The 18,474-nt window shown below is 34.7% G+C and overlaps 1 protein-coding gene across 1 annotated transcript in view; it reads right to left on the bottom strand.

The window, feature by feature from the left end:
* Positions 1-18,474, bottom strand: part of LOC150103211 (neural-cadherin-like) — a 540,895-nt gene that overhangs the window by 401,347 nt on the left and 121,074 nt on the right. The window contains exon 7 of the mRNA XM_090397648.1: positions 14,189-14,581. Coding sequence (XP_090253774.1) covers positions 14,189-14,581 — 393 coding nt within the window. The remainder of the gene's footprint in view (positions 1-14,188; positions 14,582-18,474) is intronic.

The following is an 18,474-nucleotide window of genomic DNA, read 5'->3' as shown; positions in this document are numbered from 1 at the left end:
TCTGTGAACCATCGTCACAGGAGATGAAATCTGGTGCTACCAGTTCGTCATGAAAGGCGAATGTTTTGCAGACGTGGTGGCAATCCAAGAATGTGTAACAGCGCTTTTGCGATCGATCCCTAAAGAGGCCTTTGCTGACAGTTTCCAGAAGCTTTATGAACATTGCCAAAAGTATTGTGAAGGATGGCGGTTATTTTGAAGGCCAATAAAGGTAATTTGTTTGTATCTTCTGTTTTGTTTGTTTTCTGATACCATTCACCGAACTTTTTTAGACGCACCTCATATATATGGAGATATATATAACCATGCCTTACTCCTTTTTGTAAACAAAACTAATCTGATAAAGTGTTTTCAATTCTTACTGCAGTTTGGTTATTGTTGTAAAGTTGAGTTAACTGGATAAGATGATGGGAAAAGCCAGACTTAGACGTTATCTCTCACATCAATTTCCAATTTATGCATTAGAAGGCTTTGGTGTAGTTAATAAAGCATAAGCAAAGCTGTTCTTTTTATTTCTCAACAAGGTGTCTGAAATTTGAGATTCAGTCTCTAGTGCCACTTCCTTTAATGAATACAGCCTGTTCTACAGAAATCAGCTTTGAAGTGATTATTCCTTCTTTCTTAATTTGATAATATAGAGCATGACTTTTCTTTTGGTTCAGATTGATGCTATTGTTCTATAGTTTCACATTTCTTGGTGATTCCTTTTTTTATGGATTGGTATAGAAACTATCTTCAGCCATTGATGAAGATAGTTTTGATTGCATATTCCAGCATTACTTCAATCCCTGCTCTTTATCATCTCAGTATAAGTTCCATCATTACCTGCTGTTTTTCCAGTTTCCATGTTTGACAGATAGTTCCACCTCCTCTCAGAGGATGGGAGGTTATTTTTCCATGTCTGTGTCAAACATTCTATATGATATATCTCAATTTTTGAATAACTCTTCAGTCTTTCTTTCCATCTCTTTAAATAAAATTTCTCTTTTTTCATTTAGGAAGTACTCATTTTTATTTTCAATGTTGTAGTTTCTTTTTTTTTGGGGGGGCGGGGGGGGGGGGGATTTGAATATTAGTGCTTTGATTTTTGAAATGAGTGTTTCATTACTGTCCAAATTGGATTATCTTTGCGCATATTTTATTGACGTTTCTTTATCCTTCCTACAAGATTTCTCTATTACTTTACTGGATTTTACTGTAATAATTTCTATCCCTCAACATCGACAGATTTCAAGATTGGTACTATCAATGTATCCAGCAGTGGAGCCGCATGCTCATTTTGGTAGGGTGTGCTGTCATGTGGGTGTTATGCAACCCACACTACAAATTTCCCGTCATTTGACTGTATGCATGGGAGACCTCCCCCCTTGCACACCCGTGACCGTGTGATTGCATTTTATCGATCTATGAAAGTTTTAAGAGGGCATAACACATCAGCGCTCATCTTAATTGGTCCAATGCAATTAATTGCAGAATAACTTTGAATACTTCTGCGTAGAGTGGGGAAACAATCTGTTTTAGGATTTATTAGAAAACAACAATGAAGGAGAATGCTATGTTTGGTTGGTATATTTGAAATACACAAAGATGAAAATATGTGAACCATCATTTATAAGACACGTGAGAATAGGAAAGAATAAGTGCGAGTAGAAACACTTTCATTAATGGATAAAGAATAATTAATAATCGTCATTTGTGATATGTATGTCCTATAAGTTGCTGGGTACAGCAAATAGCACGATCCTATAAATTCTAAACATGAATAAGTGAATTTATGATGGCATAATTAAAAAAAAAAAAAAAACTTATGAAGAGAGAGAGTATTGCAGAAATAAATATGATTTGATGGAGCAGCAAATCATCTTGTAAAATTTGTTGCACGTTATGTGTATTTCTCTGCTTTGTGTATATTTTGCTCCATTTTCCAAGAATTTTATTTTGTTTACTGAGACTCAGTATACATAACATCCAATCATTATCGGAGTTATCTAAAATCCTAAATTCATTAGTTTTTTTTTTTTAGTATCAGCAGTTCTTCTGTCTTATCAATCTCACATATGTTGGTATTTTGTTGTAGATCAACAATGTCTTATAATACACAGAATATTCATTTTTATTCAGGAATAGATATTTTTTACCGTCTGTTGTTTCCAAAGGTTAGAATAAAAATGTCTCTATATACTGTTAAAAAACTTTGCATCCTCAACAGATGCTATACTGCACAAGCAAAAGAAAAAACAATTAGCATTTTTCTCCTAACATCCTTTCAAATTTTCAGTTCCAGAAAACATGCATAACAACTGTTTGTAATATACATCGGATACAAAAAGGGCTCAACTCATGACAAGTGACAACGTTCAATTGTATTAGTTGACACAATAACCAATCACAGACGCTAGGTGCTGAGTGAGCTCAAAATTGTAGCTCACCCAGCCCGCCTTCTCAGTGGTTTAAAAATATTAGAAAGCTAAGAATTTGACCCGCTGCGCCTTTTTACATCTTTACATCAAACACCTTTGAGCCATTTCGAATGGCTCAAAGGTGTTTGAGCCATTCGAAATGGCTCAAACACCCGGGTATGCTTTTCAAAAGCACACCCAGGCTATTAACGTGAATGAGACAATATTTACGCGGCAAAAAGTGCCTTCGTCATGAAGCACTAATGCTTTATTACCCTCCTGAAGAAGACAATGAAGCATTAGTACAGTATATTGTGTTCAATTTTAGGAATCGTGCAAAGTCTGCAAACAATTGGTGGTGGGGGGGGGGGGGGGTGTCTTTAACTGGAATAAATGCGAAAATATAATATGGGTGATACTGATATTTCGTGAATGAGCACTGCACACCGGAAATATTCGCCCCTGGTATTCAGACAATGATTACCAAAGATATAGAAATTTTTGGGTAAAATTTGGAGAAAAGAGCAAAGCTAATAGTATTAGTATTAATAATAATACTAATAGCTAATAATACTAGTAAATGCCTGTTGGATTTCTGTTCAAGACATGGATTTGTAGGATATCTGCTATATCAGATTATCTTACATTATTTTTTAGCGGCAGTTGATTTTGATTAAATAAATAAAAAGGAAAGAATAACCTTTGGTATGTAAACATTTTCTAAATGTATAGAAAAAAAAAAGGAAAAAAAAGCATAATTTCCTGAAATTAGAAATGTTTATATAAGAAATGTTTACAAACTTATAACGTCTAAAATTGTTTGATTGCGATATTTGCAAAAAGGATTCATCCCTAATTTAGTTTCTTTTTTATTTCTGTAGCAAACCTGAGAGAAGAAAATACCGAACTTTCAAGACAACATTTTCATGCCATTGAAGAAATTCAATCTTGTTTACAATAAGCAACTTTTATTTCATCACCATGTTGCTTGCCATGTCAGGCAGTAGTGCAGTTGAGCTAAGAATGTACTTTTGAAGAGGAAGTTGAATTTGGGAGTGAGAGATAATAATAGAACAGCTGTAGCATTGATTAGAACAGACAATATTCTAAAAAGTTGGTAGTTTAGGGGAGAAATAGTTTAAAGGAATTCTTGAGCCAAAAAAGGTGGATAAGAACATTATGAAGGAAACATTTATCCTAAAATTAATGGATGAATTTCTTTTATATGAAACTAAGTGTGGCATAGATAAAAGCAATATATAGTTTCTCCAGAAGCAACAGATAGTTTCTTTTGATAGGCATGCAGCAAATATATTCCAGTTAAGCACTAAACCCAAAAGAGATGAATTCTTTTTGTGTTTAACCTTCTCATGCATAAGGGCCTCATATGAGGAAACAAAAATGATGTCCTCAGATGAGGACATCATTAACTGTAAGATTAAATGGTACTGTATCATCATTATAATTTTTTATAAATGGATATAAAACTTCATGCATAAAAGGGTTAAAGATAAGGAGGAAGTTTCCACAAGGAAAAAGGGAACTTAAAATTAATCTTCACATTTCAAGGGAACAGGAAAGGAACTAATATTGTGCAGAATATATAAAAGAAGAAATACGTTCTTTCTTAAGTTGTGCACAAATTATTTCGTTTTAGAAGAAAAACAGGTATGAGCTTAGTAATTATATTTTAATGGCCATTATTGAGAGCAGAAGAAACTGTGTCTTAAAAATTCAAAGTTTGTGTATTCTCATAAAATACTGTGATCTTGAAGAGAATAAATCTTGTGTGATGTTCATGTTATTTAACTGTGTTAAAGTTGTTGACCCTTTTCTCTTTAGGAGATAAGTTTATTTAGAATACAAATCTGTATTGTCTTGCAAAACAAATATTTTATACACACTATTAAGGTAATACTATAAATCTACTGATATTAATTATTTGTAAATAAGGATATTCTTTTTAAATTTTCTTTGTCTTTCCTTCAACCGCTTAACTTATTATATTATCCCAGATCTGAATCAGTGATATTAATCACTCAGAAAGATCAACTCTGTATATAATGACCATCAGGGAAAAGACAGACCACACATTAGTTATTACTAACACCATGTTCCAACATAAAAATGTGCACAAAATCACACAGAGAGAAGATGCAAGAAATTAGAAAAGTCTCACTGACCATGTTATAATTGATAGCAATGTTTTCACACCGGTTCCAAACACACGAGTATACAGAGCATTTGAAATAGGAATTGATCACTATCTAGTTTTGAGCAGGATAAAACTGAATTTCATAGTGAAAAGAAGTGTATGTAAGAAATTTTAAAACTAATCAGGGTTGAGCAGCTTTCATTGGTGAACTGTAGACTGAAATACACAAACATCGTTGAAGAAAAAATGAAATGGTTGGATAATAAGAACCAAACGTTGGAGATTCAATGGCAATACTGAAGAAAACATTGATTAATTCAGCCAGAGAGGCAGCTGGTGAGGATAGAAAAATCAGCACTCTATAGTGGACTCAGGAAGTTAAGGAAAACAAGAAAGCATATCGAAAGTCCCTGGCAAGTAAGTCAGCTTGTGTTCTTAGAGAATAAACAGAAAAATGTAAGAAAGCAAAGCACACAACTAGCTAAACAATGGGCATGGTAAGACTTTGGTAAAAATACTGAAAATAAATATAAGGAAGGTAACAAAGTATTCTGGAGGCTATTGAAAAACCTTAGAAATGAAGAAAGAGTAGTGTAAAAGGAATCAGAGATGATAAACGTGACATGAAAACTGAAGATAAAAATATTCTAGGTACCTGAAGTAATTCCTTTGAATGACTGCTAAGTGAGACAAACCATGTCAGTATGATGGTAGAAAACTTTCAACAGGAATGCAGTCAGAATACATATCCATAATTGAAGAAAAAGTCATCAGAAACCTGAAATGTAGAAAGACAGCTAGATTAGGTGAATTTTGCCAGAAATGCTCAAATATAGAGGTATAAAAGTTTTACAGTAGCTGCACTGCATAATTCAGGCCTAGTCAGAGAGTCAAATTTGGAGCAGAACTACTCATAGTACCCATCTATAAAAGGGGAAATAAAAAGAGAATGCAAGAATTACAGAGGAATTTTGCTACTGAGTGTTCTTGGAAAGATTTAGGCAAGGTATACTTGATAAATGGCTAAGAAAAATTGTGGAAGGGAAGCTTGGTGAAGAATAAACTGGATTGAGGCCAAATAGAGGTTGTCAGGATCAGATTTTCATTTTTACGACAAATAGCTAAACTTGGTATTTAAGTTTTGTGATCAGAAAAAAGGCATATGACAAGGTGCCAAGAGGAAAGCTCTTTAAAATGTGTTATATGGTGAAAATGGGACATTATATCAAACAAAACTTAGTCTCTATTTAAGCTGTAAGGCAGCAGTTATAATTGAAGGAGGTACAGGAAGATGGTTTGAGGAAAAATCAGGTGTGTGACAAGGGTGCACAATTATATCCACTGTTATTCATTATCCATATGGATCACATTATGAAGGAAAGAGATATTAAAATCTGATATCAAAATTGATGATGTTAATCTTAGCTCTTTACTTGATACAGATGATATTATACTTCTGAATAAAACCAGTACGCCTGCAAGATTCCCTGAATAAAATGAATAACTGTTGTAATAAATTTGGTATGAAAATCAGTAATAACAAGACAAAGGCAATGAAAATAGGCAGAAACATTGAAAATATCAACTGTATCCTGAATGGCTATAGAATAAGTAAAATATTTCAACTATTTAAGTACAATTTTTAATGAAGATGGCAAATTAAATATGGAAATAGACAACAGTAAAGGTAGGAAGTCAGCTGAATAAATTTATATGGATTTAAATTAGTCAAAACACTAAATAGATCTATAGAAGACTGTGTTCAAACATTTTAACTTATGGATCTGAGAGCTGGGTTAGAAATAAAACACTTGATCAAAGACTGGAAACCTCTGATATGAAAGTTTTTAGAAATATCAGTGGAGCGAACAGGTAGCATCAACATCAGTATCACATTAAAAATGAGGATATTAGGAAAGAATTTGCCAATGTCAGCATTCAGGAATATCTCAGGTAGTATGATTACTTAAACAGAATTAGGTGAATTTGGCCAGAAATACTCAAATATAGAGGTATAAAAGTTTTACAGTAGCTGCACTACATAATTCAGAAGGCCTAGTCAGAGAGTAAAATTCCAGATAATTGGAGCAGAACTACCCATAGTGCCCATAAGGAGAGGAAAAATAGCAAAATAGGTGTTCTTTGCCATGTTGGTAAGAAAAAGACCCAGAGGAAGACCAAGGTGTAGATGGATTGATACAGTGAAAAGCACCTTAAAAGACAGAAATATAAGATCTGATAATCTTTTAATCTTGACAGATGAATTTGGAGGAATATTGTTGATCAAAAGTAAGTAATCATGTAACTTTTTCATGTAGTACTATCATAATTATTCTGTACATCCTTTGAGTATATGTCAGGAATTTTGATGATGATAATTTCTATCGTCTTTATTGGTCATTCCCCTAGAATTGTTTCCTGAGGTTGATTAGACCAAGCGTTTCTCTTGAAAGTATCATTAATTTTCTTTCCACTTGTTTGTGGGATGTAATGATTTGCTGTTTCAGTCAAAACATTCTGGCCTGGTTCCAAAATCCATATGATAACATTTTCTGCATATTGTAAGGCCTCACGTAATCTTTCATTCTTATATGCTTTAGGGATTCTGGTAAATTCATATCTGTTTACAGTGACATAACAAGATCAAAAATTCCCCAGCCTACATAAACAGAAATATCTGATCAACGCATGATTAAATAAACAACATATTGTCTTTGAGTTGTTTAATATTATAGAGAATATATAATTCTTTGCACCTGTCATCTATTGTACTTTGGTCAAGCAGCATATCTGCAACTGTTCATCATGTGGAACATTTTGACTGTATATATATCTATTCTATATATATAAAAAGATAAGCCGAAATTTGAAACAGTATGTCACGTTTTTTGTCTTACCAGCCCAGAATTCCGGGGGTTGGGCACCGTAGGTGCCGGAGCCCCCTAGTATATATATATAAAGTCCTTAAAATCTGGTTTTGCCAAACATGACATCTCCACCAAACATAGGATTCATAGAAAAAAGTCTACATAAGCCATTTTCTTATGGAGTTGTATAAAGAAAATTGTCAAACTGCTGTACTGCACTAATCTGAATGAAAGTGATAATCTTTAGTTAACTGCTCGTCATGGGAAATTGTTCTTCTTCACACAGCTTGTCCTAGTTAATTACCCATCAACTATATAAAAATAACTTTAGAAAGAAATAGCTATTTGCATAATGCTATGCATTGCGGGATATAAGGAAATTATTGTGAAATCATTAGCCTCTATATACAAGTAGTCTATTTGTGAAGATACTCCATGTACAAACTTCGTTTACTTCGCCTTATATAATAAAAGATTAAACAAGAATATAATTGGCATTTTCAATTTAATAAATTATAATTATTAGAATTTCACAGCAGTTTGGACACCATGATACTCCACTGATACACGATGGACACATTCTCTTTGTTTATTATTCAGTTATGCTACTCGTACCGTGTTTAATTTTTGAATTCACAGTGAAGATGTTTTCGATACTTCGATATCAGATAATTTTTTGCAATAAAATTTGTAAAATACATATGCCGTTTTCTTTGAATGTCTACTTAGGTTTCATTTCAAGGGATTAATTATTCTTGAATTCAAGAGCCTTTGAAAGAACATCACTAGGCAAGAGTAATTAGATGGCTTCAGGGAACTAATTTTGCATTGCTGGGCTTGCCTAGTCCTACTTAATATTTTCTATAGGAGACCAAAATAACCTGCGTCTGAAGTCATAATGAAGACCAGCACATTACTAGCATCTCCAAATTTCTTTTTTATTTATGATCTAGAGCAGTGTTTCTCAAACTTCAGATATCCGTGTACCCTTCTTAAATTTTCATTAGCACCAAGTACCCCCTATCAAAATAATAATAACAATAAATAATAAATAAATAAAATGAGAGGTGGTTAAGGGTCAAAGCCGTATAACTGAGAGGACACCTCCACATAGCCTTTAAAGGAATGAACCGACCAGGGCTTCTGACCTATTGTCCAATCCTCACCCTCTCGTGGTGCACCCTGCTGGGTATCTACTTGGATACTGAACGAACGAGGATGGGCTGGCAATTTGGGATTTTTCCAACCAAATTGTATTCTTATTGGTTAAACCAAAATAAAAAATGATGGTACAACATGACAAAATTTCATGCCGGCTGGGGCGTCACCCAGTTAAACAAGGCGCCCCGTTGTTTTCTCCAGGGAACCAGGGCGAACAGCGGGAAGTCAGCTACTGGAACAAATCTGAAAACAAACCCCAACTCAACATAACCAGAGTTAAAAATTGGTACTATCAACGTAAGAAGCCTAAATGGCAAAGAAATAGAGCTAGCTGAGGAATTAGATAAGTACCAGATCGACATAATAGGTGTGACTGAAACAAAAAAGACCAAAACTGGTGAGATCTTTCTGAGCAATAAATACAAAATGTTATATACAGGCAATGACAATCAAGGAAAAGAAGGAGTAGTCATAGTATTCAACACAGAATATGAGGCTAATCTTCTTGAATGGCAGTCAGTCTCAAGTAGAGTAATGTGGACAAATATGAGAATAGGGAATTGGACAATGAGACTTATTTGTGCCTATGGTCCCACAGAAGGTTCTACTAAGGTAGCAGTGAAGGAATTTTTTGAGGCTTTAGAAAAAGCAACTGACGCAATGAAAAAGGAAAAGTTGGTCCTTGTTGGGGATCTAAATAGTAGAGTAGGAAATGATTGTGAGACATACAAAAATATTTTGGGAAAATTTGGAGAAAAGAGCAAAGCTAATAATAATGGCAAATATCTGTTGGATTTCTGCTCAGGACATGGACTGGTTATTACTAACACAATGTTCCAACATAAAAATGTGCGCAAATTCACATGGAGAGAAGAGGCTAGGAATAAGAAAAGTCTCATTGACTATGTTATTGTTGATAGTGATATTTTCTCCCTGGTGCAGGACACCAGAGTGTACAGAGGAATTAAAATTGGAAGTGATCACTATTTAGTTCTGAGCAGGATAAAATTGAATTTCATATTCAAAAGAATAACATGTAAGAAAATTTTAAAGCGAATAAAAGTTGAGATGTCTCAGATGTGAACTGTAGACTAAAATACACAAAAATTATTGAAGAAAAAATGAAAGAGTTTGAAAACAGGAATCAAACCTTGGAGAGTCAGTGGCAAGCCTTGAAGAAAGCCCTGATTGATTCAGCTAGAGAGGCATGTGGTGAAGTTGTCTGCAAGGATAGAAAAATTAGAACTCCATGGTGGACACAGGAAGTTAAACAGGCAGTGAAGGAAAGGAAGAAAGCATATCAAAAGTTCCTGGCAAATAAGTCAGCTTGTGCTCTTAAAGAATACAGAGACAAATGCAATACTGCTAAACAGTGTGTAAAACTAGCTAAACAAAAGTCATGGGAGGACTTTGGCAAGAAAATAGAAAATAAATATCAAGAAGGTGGCAAAATATTCTGGAGGTTGTTGAAGAAGCTTAGGAATGGAGGAAAGAGTGCTGTAAAAGGAGTTAGAGATGATAAAGGTGACATACTCTGCAAAACTGCTAAATGAAAAAAGCAGTGATGACAGCACAGTGGTAAAAAACACTGATCAGGCATGCAGTCAGGAATAGATATCCATTCTTGAAGTAGAAAAAACCATCAACGGCTTGAAATGTGGAAAGGCAGCAGGAGTAGATGATATTCTACAAGAAATGCTGAAGTATGGTGGTATAAAACTCTTACAGTGGCTGCACTGCATAGTTCAGAAAGTGTGGACAGAGGGATGAATTCCCGATGATTGGAGTAGAGCTCTCATAGTACCCATATATAAAAAGAGAAATAAAACTCAATGTGAGAATTACAGAGGTATTTCCCTAATGAGTGTTCTGGGCAAGATCTATGCAAGTGTACTTGAGAAATGGTTGTTAAGAATTGTGGAAGAACAAGCTGGATTCAGGCCAAATAGAGGCTGTTAGGATCAGATCTTCACTTTACGACAAATAGTTGAGAAAGCATGGGAATATAACAAAAATCTGTATTTAAGTTTTGTCGATTTGGAAAAGGCATATGACAAGGTGCCAGGAGAGAAGCTATTCAATACGCTACAGTTATATTGTGTCAATGGGGTATTATATCAAGCAATACCTAGTCTTTATTTGAGTTGTAAGTCAGCAGTTAGAATTGAAGGAAGTACAGAAAGATGGTTTAATGTTAAATCTGGTGTGAGACATGGATGTACATTATCCCCTCTGTTATTCATTATCTATATGGATCACATTATGAAGGAAAGTGGTATTAAACATGATATCAAAATTGGAGATGTTAATGTCAGCTATTTGCTTTATGCAGATGATGTTATACTTCTAAATAAATCTGCTACAAGTCTGCAAGATTCTCTGACTAAATTGAATAACTGTTGTAATAGATATGGTATGAAGGTCAGTAAAGACAATGAAAATAGGTAGAATTGTTGAAAATGTCAACTGTGTTGTGAACGGGGAACCTGTGGAACAAGTAAAACATTTTAGCTACTTAGACACGATTTTTACTGAAGATGGTAAATTAAATATGAAAATAGACAACAGAATTAGCAAAGCTGGTATGGTAGAGGCTGCAAATATAAGAATCCTGAGAAAGATTAGAGGCATGAACAGATGATCAATGGCAATATCATATTAAAAAGAGGGATATTAGGAAAGAACTTGACATTGTTGGCATGCAGGAATGTGTTAACAGAACTTCTTAGGTGGTATGGTAAATTAAACAGAATCGGAGAAGAAAGATTAGCAAAATAGGTGTTCTCTGCCAGGTTGGCAGCAAAACGACCCAGAGGAAGACCAAGATATTGGTGGATTGATATGGTACAAAGTGTCTTAGATGATAGAAATATAAGATCTGATAATGTTGGAGTCTTGACAAGTAACACACTGATTTGGAGGAAAATTGTAGATAGAAAGTTAGTAATGATGTAATTTTTTTCATGTAGTACTATCATATTCTGTACACCCCTTTTGAGGGTACATGGCAGGAATTTGACGACAATGATGATACTTGTAATGATGATTTAGATGTACTTGTAAACAAAAAATATTATTTATTTCTAATAGAACAAAATTTATAAATATACTATAAATTTTTATTTAATTTAAATAACTGATCATCAATGAGAGGAGTGAAATTGCTTATGGTGGAATAAAATTTCAGCAAAATGTGACTCTATAGTTGTTAATTTCAATCTCAGATGTTGTTAACATCTATAATGCGGTTCCTCTTCTTCTTCGTCTTAATATCTACAAGCGCCAGCATAAATTCAACTTCGCACAGATATGAACTTGGAAATGGAAAAATGAACCTTAGAGCTTCATCTGTTTATTCAGGAAATTCATTCTTCATTTGTAGCCAAATTGACGATATCGTATTATCCTGATATTTATTTATTAGGAAACCATCACAAGTTAGTTCTAAAAGTTGTTCTTCTATTTGCGACAGACCCTTTGGCATAGATTTGTTGATACTGAAAGGGTATCTTATCCACTCAATATGAATGTCCAATTCAAGGAAATACTTCTCTAGATTTATTTGTAAGCTTTGTAAATACTACATGATAGTAATTGTCACATATGATCAATTTCTTCATTTGAACTTGCGAGCAATTCATGAAGAGATGGAAATGTGTTAAATTCTCCATTACCAAACTGCTTTTACCATAACTTCATCTTTGCCAATGTGGCACACACTTTATCTTGGATATGAAATATAGAAATTTCGTTGCCTTGTAAAGAAAAATTAAGATTATTTAATACAGTAAATATATCTGCCAGGTATGCTAATTGACTGAGCCATTTCCAATTATATAAATGCTTTTTCAGTTCAAAATTTTCATCAAGAAAAACTTTTTGTTCATTCTGAAGTTCAAATAATCGAATATGAACTTTAACACGAGAAAGCCAAGGAACATTGGTATGGGAAAGAAGTTGTGTATTATTACTTCCCATTTCTTCGCAAAGTTGAGAGAAAAGTCTGGCATTCAGAGGAAGGCCTTTAATATAATTTATGATTTTTACAGCTTCATCCAGAACCTTTCTTAGGTCTGTAGACATAGTGTAGCCAAAGCCTCCCTGTGTATGCAGCAGTGTGTTGACTTTGTGCAACAGCTTGAATCCTTAAAACAAACCCCCTTTTTTTTTTTTTTTAAGGTCTGACTAGGGATTTTGCTCCGTCCATGCTTATTCCAACACAACTTTTCCAATCCAGCTTGTTTTGATGAATAAATGTATTTATATTGTTAAATATTTCTTCTCCTGTTGTATATTCTGGCAACGGTTGGAAATAAATGTCATCATGAAGTTATTGATTTTTTTTGTACCAAACAAACACTAGAAGATTTGCAAAGTTTGTAATGTTGTTGGAGTCATCAACCTGCGACGCATAATATCAACTCTTACATATATTGGATAACAATGGTTTTATATTTTCAGCCATTTCAGAAGATAAAAGTCATGCTGAATTCTTTGGGGTTTACTACCCTTAGTGCAAGGTTCCGAGATCGGAGAATAAAAAGGGACTGAGCCAAGCATAAGGGGCTTTGCGCTTCCCGGTTCCAGTCGCCAGAAGAGAGGAGCTTCCAGGCCACAGAGAGGGATCACGGTTGAGACTTGGCAGCAGTTCGAACTATTGGAGACGGCAGTCATCATTTTCTGAGAACCAAAGCAGAGGAGAAAAGGTGATGTAAATTACCCAAGGCAGCTTCGCTTGGAAGTTTTTCTTTTCGCCGTGGGAGAACAACCTTTTGCCGGAGCTGTATGAGTACCACAGGTCGCAGTCCACAGCCCACTATTTTCCCAATGAGATATTACTGAAGCCAAACATTCCTGAGAAAGCTCAAGATCTGAGATGGAAAGAATTGCCTTAGAACCTTTTGTGCAAGAAGAACAATTATTATTATCTGCTTAACTGTCTTAATTACATCTACTATTGATTCACATAATTACTTTTTTTTTATCAGTTGTTATCGTATGCTCTTCGCGTTGTTTCAGGCTTGCAACGAAGCTGAATGAAGATTCACGAGTGATCGTCCATGAATTTGCAAACCATTCAAATGCTTCATTTGAACAGTGTAGGAGAATTCATATCCAGTATAATACTGTATATGATTTATTGAGAAATATATATGTTTAAAATAATTTTTTTTTTCTTAATAATGATTCAATGCGTTAAAGATGCATAGCCGAAAATTGCCACATATCCCCTGAAGACCTTTCGCATACCCCCGAGGATACATGTACCACACTGATCTAGAGTATCCTGTTCTTTACACTAATATTCCAAGAACGAGTTTTAGAATAAATCAATTTAATAATCTCCAGACAATGTAAGTTCACTATTAAAGAAATGAGTACTAGAAGAAATTACTGACCTTTAAAGTACAAACAATTTTTTTAAATGTATTTCTGTTAGCCACAATGATATACAACTAAGTTGTACGTTTACAAATTTTTATATTTCATTAGCAATTTTATAACTTAAGAGAAATATACAAATACAAAGAGTTCAACAGAGTCAGATATAAACTAATTAAAAAACAGATAGACAGAATGAGCTTTATTCTAAAGAAACTTCATACCTGTCCTAGGATCAATCTGAAACATTCCTGAAACTGTGCCTCCACCTAAAAAACCAAATTTCACATTATCACCATCAATATCGCTAGCCACAACTGTGGTAACCAAGGTATTTGGACCTGCAGTTTCATCAACGCTTGGGGTATATACATCCTGGCTAAATTTGGGTGGTTCATCATTCCTGTTTTCTGTATAAATACGAACAGTGGCAGTTCCAGTAAGGGATGGTTCTCCTTTGTCAGTTGCTCTCACTGTTAACACATAAATATCTACCAGATCTGCATCCAATCGCTTATTAGAATAAATAATCCCTTTATCATCTATTGTAAAATCATCCTTATCCAAGAAATAAGAGACATCAGAGTTCTTCTCCTTGTCTAAATCAGTAGCTGATACTGTAAAAACATAAAAAGATAATTACAATAATGGAAAATGAACAGATTACCTTATTACAATAGTCTAATAACTTATAAAACTACTAGTAAAACAATTTGAGGCCCAAACCTTATATCTGAAAGTAAATTCATTTTGGGACCTATTATACAAATTTGCTTTTTTATATCTACTACCATAAGAGATGCTTAGCAATCTGTTACATGGATGGAAAAAAAAAAAAATCAATAACCACAGATTCCTGTTTTTATGATGCCAGATGGGGGGGGGGGGATGAAACAAAGTATATATTGTTTTGTCTTTAGATTCAGGGGTGTTGGGTAAAGCTTGCATTTATGTTTAATGGAATTAAAACAGCAAAATGATAGAATTTAACACAGATTTAATGGCTTTGATATTTCATATGCATTACAGAGACATCTTAAATATAACAGTAACACACACAAGTCACAAAAAATAAGTGAATTATATTAGATTAGAACCTTGAAGTGAGGCTGTTGAACAAGAGGTCTAAGAATTACTGTCTCACAAATCCTAAAAAGTTTTACACAATCATATTTATTAAGATTTTGCTGGTGTCTTTAAATGTGCAGATTATTAAAAAAAAAACATTTGTATTTACTGTAGTAAAGCATAGTTTTTCTAATTGATTCTGTGCAAGGTGTCTTAGATATGGTGGGCTAGACCTGATTGACCATAACTATGGCAGTGGATATATAGATGAAAGTTGGATGACAGATCTTCCAGTGAGTCCATAATACAAGCTGCAGGAATAAGAAACCCTGCATAAAACTGAAATTGAGAGGGAAGGAATTTACCTTCGGAAGAGTAGATAAGATCAGCCAGTTTCATGCAACAAGTACAGAGATTTCTTAAAGTTCTAGTGATTTTTTTGAGGTAGCACAGATGAAAGGAATAGTAATATTATTGTATACTGAGAGATGTAAGATGCAGGGAAGAATATTTGCTTTATTTTATTTTTGGCATTATAGCCAGTCGATAGGACAGAGCAACAAATAAAGAAGAGTTCAACAGTACACTGAGCCTAACATTGTTAGCAATGTCAGGCTTGATCTAGCTAATATCCTTATGTGACCTTTGCCACACCTAAAAAAAATCTTTCAACAGCTGACAAATAAATTTAGCCAACAGTCAATAAATTACACTAAGAGAAAAAATATAATCATTACTGCAGCTTATATGGGTAAAGCTTTTATGGCCCTCAATTGAATTGCACTACTTACAAACCTTTAGATTATGATCCCCACTAAATCCAAGAAGAAACATTAAAAAAAAGACTTAAAAATGTCACATCACCCCCCCACCAATATATGCATAATCCCAATAACCCTCTGTCCAGTAATAGAGACAACTGACTCCTTGTTTAAACTAGATAATCACTGAATTTGTTAAAGCCTTGATATCCCTTCCCAACTGGCCATACGTCCTTTCATCACACCTAACTTAAAAATGTTTATCACAGACTTCTTTAATCTCGTCATTCATGCTGGTTACTTTACTTGAAAGGACATCATATAAGTACAGCAACAGGCTCTCCTCCCCTAGACAATTTTTATATGGAGCATTTCAATAAATGTACTCTTGATATATAATTTCTTGATGGAAATTATATTTGTAGAGAACTTCCGCTATCTTTTTTTGATGTACTCTCAATATAAGGGACAGGAATAGTTTTGCTCTGATCCTGCAAGTTGGTAACGGTAGGAAATGGGGGGGGGGGGGGATACTGCAGAATTTCATCTAGAAGGGTTTTTTTATCTATTGATTAAAAAAAAGTGTTAGTACATGAGTGTAGTTTCGAGGGCTATATGTGCCTTCCATCCCCTCCTGCAACCAATACCCATGTTTCTTCAAGGCTACAATAGAAAAGATAAATAAAAATTCTCCCACTCTCAAACCTTATTATTCAGCAAACTACCTTCATCCATTTTCCTAAGGATCAATATATGCCTTCCATCCCATCCTGCAACCAACACCCACATTTTTTCAAGGCTACAATAGAAAGGATAAATAAAATTTCTCCCACTCTCAAACCTTATTATTCAGCAAACTACCTTCATCCATTCTCCTAAGAATCAACTTCATCCTCTTCACATCTTGGAGTGTACAAAGTTCCTTGTGCCTGCAGTTTGTACAACTGTGGATATTTCTTCTGGTAGATCTGCCAGAAAAAGGCATCTGTGCTACTACACAGAAATCACTATAGGTCTAAGACTATTTTTAGAATCAGTATCATCTATAAAGCACTCTCCTAACCTAAACAAGTATGGATGCATTGATTTGCCAAAGATCTGGGGGAAAAAAATTCTGATACCAAATAGCTTGACTTCTCCAAATTAACTTTATGGTTTGTGGTCCCAGGAAGGCACCTTATTAGAATAATGCTTCTTTTCAGTTAAAATCTGAATGTTTTTACAACTAGTCGAGTGCTATGTGCATGCAACAGTTGTAATTTGTGCTCTGACAATGATGGTTAGAAAACCATTGAAATATGTAATATATACTGTTTCTTTTCTTTTCTCTTGATGTTGTTGATGATGTGGAGCACTGTTATGAATAACCACTACCACCTAAGCCTTTCTATACAAATCCATCTTGTCTAGTAGGCACAAATAACTACACATCTTTCTAATAGTACTTTCTCAGTTTACAGAAATTCTACCCACACAGGTACACTGTTTATGGGATATGATGTTTCTAATCATATCCCAAAAACCACTATTAAAAGAGCCACCATCTGTGGCTTATTATTTTTGCCCTGTTGAATAATGTTTTAATAACTCCATATTGTTGTGAGGGGGGGGGGGGGATTGTTGGTGAATGTATCTGCCTGTATGGGTGGGTTTTCTATAAACTGAGAAAACCAAGGTTCCATCAGGTTGGCGGGTGACTAGTGTGTCTAGGAAGGGGAGGTTATTGTTTTCCTCTTTTTCCAGGGTGAATTTGATTCTAGGGTGTTGGTTGTTCAAGTGTGTTAGAAAGGAGAGGAGTGAATCCGGGCCATGTGGCCAAATAGCGAAAACATCATCAACATAGCGAAGCCATATGGTAGGTTTTTGTGGGGCTGAGTTTAAGGCTTTCTCTTCAAACATCTCCATGAAAAAGTTGGCCAAGGGTGGGGAAAGTGGTGAACCCATGGCTGTCCCCTCTATCTGTTTGTAGAATTTTTCCTGCCAAACGAAATAGCCTGAGTTCATTGTCAACTGAAATAGGGCTGAGATATCAGGAGGAAATTTAGCTTGGATTAGCTCTAAGGTTTCTTTGAGAGGGACATTCGTGAATAGGGAGGAGACATCAAAACTGACCATTATGTCATTGTGTTGGAGTGTAAGGTTTTCTATACTGGCTTTGAAGTGGGCTGAGTTTTTTATGTGTGATGGTGTATTGCCAGTATAGTGTGAGAGCGCTTTGGCTAAATGCTTGGCTAGTTTGTAAGTGGGGGAATCAATGCCATCCACTATGGGACGTAATGGCACATTTTCTGACACCCATTATCTTTTGCCCACATTGATAGCCTATTTAAATCATTCTGCAAGCTCTCCACATCACCTTGATTTTTTTTATTTTTTTTTTTATTTTTATGTTGGGCCCATATACAAGAGGTTGGCTATTCAACCTATAGTACTTTAGTACCATATATATGGGTCTACAATTCCAGTACAATTCCGGCTCCAATAGTGTATATTAAAATTGTTGTGGTTAAAAAAAGCTCGTAGTTGAATCTCAGTTCCAGACAAGTGGTCCACTGCCCAACCTGAAGAATCTCACCTGCTTTCCTTGATTCTCTTCATCGAGCATCTTGGGTGACTGGCACATTTACTTTGAAAAAATTGAGTGCTTAAAGAAGGCGTAACGCCAGAATAATGGTGCACAG

Source organism: Typopeltis vanoorti, chromosome 9 (assembly GCF_054136105.1).
Source record: "Typopeltis vanoorti isolate ZY-2024b chromosome 9, IOZ_Tvanoo_1.0, whole genome shotgun sequence".
Classification (NCBI taxonomy): Eukaryota; Metazoa; Arthropoda; class Arachnida; order Uropygi; family Thelyphonidae; genus Typopeltis; species Typopeltis vanoorti.
This window is presented reverse-complemented; position numbering and strand designations above follow the sequence as displayed.